This window comes from Amborella trichopoda, chromosome 6 (assembly GCF_054954075.1).
Source record: "Amborella trichopoda isolate Santa Cruz 75 chromosome 6, AtrichopodaSantaCruz75HAP2 v2.0, whole genome shotgun sequence".
In the NCBI taxonomy this organism is placed as follows: Eukaryota; Viridiplantae; Streptophyta; class Magnoliopsida; order Amborellales; family Amborellaceae; genus Amborella; species Amborella trichopoda.
In genome coordinates this window covers 15,059,919-15,064,307 of record NC_142341.1, presented here as the reverse complement: position 1 = coordinate 15,064,307, position 4,389 = coordinate 15,059,919, and the positions used below count along the sequence as shown (strand labels likewise).

Genomic DNA, 4,389 nt, shown 5'->3' with positions numbered 1-4,389 from the left:
TTTCACAAAATTTAATGACCATCTTTTAAGGTCCTACTCACATGAATGTGAGAGGGTTTCATAGTATCATTACTCATAAATATATTATATACAATGAAGTTATTTATCTTCTTTAAAAAGAAATCACAATTACTCCTAGCGACTAAATAAATATCACATTGGATGGCTCATGGTGTATTATAAAATTCAATTTTTTTTAACTTCTCGTCAATGGCATACATACAACAACCGCTTGATTTAAAATCTGAATGAAAAAAACAACTTCAAAAAAGTTTCTTTCTCACATATTTTTTGTGAAGCCAAATGATTGAGTGATTGTCTTGCTAAATATTACATTCATTATCTATTTTGATGCTTTGATCCCAACTATGTAATTCATACTTTTTAAGCAAACTATAAATAAAAGTTCACAATATTGTTCAAAAAAAGGATCAATATTGTTCAAAAAAAGGATGAAAAGAATAATTATGATTTTTTTGTGCTAAATATAAATAGTCGGTTTATAAAAATTTGCCTGGGGGAGTAGAAAAATAATATACACTAGCAGGTGTAGAAAATCTGTTCGCTATTATTATTGTAGTTATTCTCCATGGACCGCTAAATTTATGGGCGTGGTTATGCGGGATAACTTCGATCAACGGTTCCCGCTAAATCTGGCCAGGCTGCCTACGTGTCAAGGACAAGCGTCCACCTCTCTATCCCTTCTTGCCACGTGTCGGAGACAGGGCTACGCTAATGGTAATTGAGTCCAAATTTTATTGGAAATTTCTGGTCTTACCTCCTTTATTTTTACCACTCTTTCTCTCTCTCTCTCTCTCAATCTTTGGTTTGCTATAATGGCCGGAAGAGAGGGGAGCTGGGTTTTTTAATTTGTTTTCTCTCTCTAAAACCTGGTTTCGGATTGGTTTTCTGGTTTTTCTTTGGTGGATTGTTTTGTGATTTGAGGGTCAAAATCTAGAGAGAGAAAGTTTCGTTTCTTTTGTGGTTTCTTGAGTTGAGGAATGATGATGGCCAGGGATTTTGGAACAGAGGAGATGGAAAGAGAAGATGGGGTAGAGCTGAGTCTGGGATTATCCATTGGGGGAAGTTTCAGGAGATCGCAGGAGAAGGTTGGGTTTAATGGAGCATGTAATTCGGATCTCAAGATTACAGAGACTAAAGAGAGAGAAAGTGTTGTTCATGGTGGGGAGAGAGAAACTGGTGTTATTCCGAATGGGTTCTCTGTGTTTAATGCCTTTGAGAACAGAGAAGGTGGGAGCGAGTTGATGGAGCAACAGAGGAAGAGAGAGATGCATGCTCTGAGAAGACAGGAAGCGAGAAAGAAGAGGGAGGAGAAGCAACAAAAAAAGGGGTTTCCGAAGGTCAGTAATGGAGTTTCTTTAGAGGATAGGTCGACCCTTGAAGCTCAAGAGCTCGCTTGCAGAGTCAAGGATAGACAGGTTAGAGAGAGAGAGCTGGGTCGATCTGAGAGAAAATCGGTTTTACAGAAGGAGGAAGAGGAAGAAGGTAGAGAGAGGAAGTGCGGTTCGGAAAAGCAAAACCTAACCCTAAACATAAACCAACAGGAAAACAATCCTTGCGGATATGCCCCACCTGCTGGTTTCCCTGTTTACCCATTTCAGTTTATCCCCAATAGCCATCACCACCATGTTCAATACTTGCCCTTTGCTAATGGGTTCTCTTTCCCTTATGTGATGCCTTGTTGGACCCCTGTTGCTCCTGGTTCTGGGAATCCTAACCATAACCCTAATTCTCAAGATGGCGGTAGCTCCAATGGCTCTGGTACAGTTTTTCAGCCCATTCCTTGTCGGAGTATCCCTCACCCTAACCCTAATTCTTCAAGTGAGGAGTCTAAGAAAAGTGGAAAGGATGGGGTAAAGCAAGAGCTCTCTTCTATTGCATCACAAGGCAGTGGCTCTGCAATCTCGGACTATGAAAGTGGATCTCCACAAGGTAACTATTTGTCGAGTTCCCTCTCTTGTTTTCCTCTCTCTGTGTTGTTTTAGTTTTATTATTGGGTTGTGGTTTTTTTTCGCGTCTGATAAGTTGATCTTCTTTATCTTTGTTCTTGCCCTTTCTGTCTGGTTTGGGTTCCTGGGCGTATTGGTATCCTGGGGTTTAATGTTTTTTTGCATATTGTTATATCCTGAATGCTTGATAACGTTAGATTTGGTGGTGGTGGTGTTGTTTACTATGGAATGGTAGTGATAAAAAAAAATGTAACATCTGCCAAAACTTGGATCAGTATACACCCCAATTTGATACAATTGATGAATGAAACCATTCTCAATTTAATACAATCGATGAACGAAACCATTCTCGATTTAATATTGATTTTCCTTTGCTTTATATTGGGTACTGATAGGAGAGCTTGATGCATCAAAATCTTATACCATTATAAACCTAATAGTGCTTTTGCCTTATAAATCTTGTAGTAGTTTTTATCTGATTGAAATTGGATGCTAACGATCTGAAAGTAAAGAATTTGGATACTCAATTATGATAAAATGGTATGATAAAATGGCCTGTGCACCATCCCTAATCTAGTACTTCATTTTATTCAATTTGAATTGAACACTTATATAGGAAAACTTGAAAACAAATCAAGAAGAAAATTGGAAGAGACATGCAGAGATGGCTCACAAAAGGTTTCAAAAGACCACAAAACAGCAATTACCATTGAAAGAAATCAAGACGATCTGCTTAATCCTGAAGTAGAAATCGTAATCCTCTGAAAATCCCCCCACCATCCTTGAATTTTAGTCCGGTTTTCCCAAGCTGTATCTCATTCAATACTTGAGATCTTTGCAATTTTCACTGAAAACTTTGGAGTTCTTATGATCTTTATTAACCAGTGCGGTCCATTATTGTTTCAGGTGGGAGCAGCAGTGATATGAGAAGCAATTCAAGCCATTCTCATTCTGACAGAGGTCCAAACATTCGTTCACTTTCCAACCAAATTCCAGCCAATGGGTCATCTCACCCATCAGCCATATCAGAGCCAAGCACCTCTTCTCATAAAGTAGCAGAGGAAGCCCCCGACAAAAGTTCAGCCCACTCAAGCCCGGGAAAGGCTCAAAGCCTCAAACCCGAACCCGATTTGGGGTCAATTACTCAACCCCAGATCCCTGAATCGAAACCCATTGAACCCATTTCCAGCTCAGCTCAGGGAACCTTGAAGACAAGACCCGAACCCAATTTGGGCTTAGTCATTCAGACCAAGCAATGTGAGAGAATTAATGGACAAGAGAAGAAGGTGGCTTTGCCACATATGCCATGTGTTTCTGCCACTGGTGATGGGCCTGATGGGAAAACGATAAATGGTTTCTTATATAGATACACAAAGGGAGAGATCAGCATTGTGTGTGTGTGCCATGGTAGCTTTCTCAGCCCTGCTGAGTTTGTGAGGCATGCAGGGGTCACTGATGTCTCGCAGCCACTTAAGCACATTATCATGGCTCCGACCACATTTGGATGAGAGAGAAACAAGATCTCAGACATGAAAAAGGAAAAAGGTTGGTTTTTTTTTCTACTGATGAAAAGAAAGATTGATGCAGGCAAGAAGATGAAGGAAATTGGGTTTTGGTCAGATAAGAAGAAGAGAGAGATGATTATTGGCAAAGAAGGGGAGAAGAAGAATAGTTTTTGTTTGATTAAGACAGAGAAACATAGTTATTGATAAACAAAGGAAGAAGAAAACTGGTTTTGGTTTGATGATGAGAGATGATAGAGGCAGAAGAGGCATTTATCTATCTATTTTAACAACACAATTGAATTTGATAGAGAGCAACTGTACATGACTCTTCCTGGCAACCAGGCAGAAGGAAGATTTCTTTTTTTTTTTTTTGTTTGGTTCACATGTATAGATCAGGGCATAACTTTTGATTTCCTTTCTGGTTTTTTATCGTCTTTTGGCGGTCCTGTTTTGTCTTGACAACAACAATATATTGATATCCTTCCATTTGTTTTTTTCTCTGTTCTTATCGTTTTATCTCGTGGAGTCGGTATATTTGCATGTCTCTCTCAGGTTCTGAACAGTGCACAGAGAGAGATGTGATTGTGCAAGATAATTCAAATGAGACGTGTGCGTGAGAGAGAGATGTGATTGTGCAAGATTCTTCAAATGAGACGTGTGCTTATGTGGTAGTTCTATTGAAATTTAAGAGAGAGATGTGACTATGCGGTAGGCCTATTGAAATTTAAGAGACTGCGACTGAAGACTACTCAACCCTTACAGGCAAAATTTTTTGCCCACAGGCTCTGTGCCATCTATTTTTTTTGGATGGCGTGGATTAAAATACCGCTACGGATTCGTGGTACATAACAGAAATGGCTGGCAGCACATAAAAAAAAAAAACTAGTAACTGCCACTCCTGTAGATCCAGCAGT

At 39.3% G+C, this 4,389-nt stretch overlaps 1 protein-coding gene across 1 annotated transcript; it reads left to right on the top strand.

Annotated features, from left to right (window-relative positions):
- The first annotated feature begins 818 nt into the window (after positions 1–818).
- Positions 819–3,970, top strand: LOC18438233 (nuclear transport factor 2/RNA recognition motif protein). Its single transcript, XM_006848422.3, has 2 exons — positions 819–1,953; positions 2,877–3,970. Exons 1-2 carry the CDS (start codon positions 1,002–1,004, stop codon positions 3,476–3,478), a joined length of 1,554 nt encoding a protein of 517 aa, XP_006848485.2. The 5' UTR covers positions 819–1,001; the 3' UTR covers positions 3,479–3,970.
- The last annotated feature ends 419 nt before the right edge of the window (positions 3,971–4,389 follow it).

Coding starts and splice junctions, on each gene's coding strand:
- LOC18438233 (XM_006848422.3), top strand. CDS start 1,002: ATGATGATGGCCAGGGATTTTGGAACAGAGGAGATGGAAAGAGAAGAT. Junction 1,954..2,876: donor TGAAAGTGGATCTCCACAAG/GTAACTATTTGT, acceptor TTATTGTTTCAG/GTGGGAGCAGCAGTGATATG.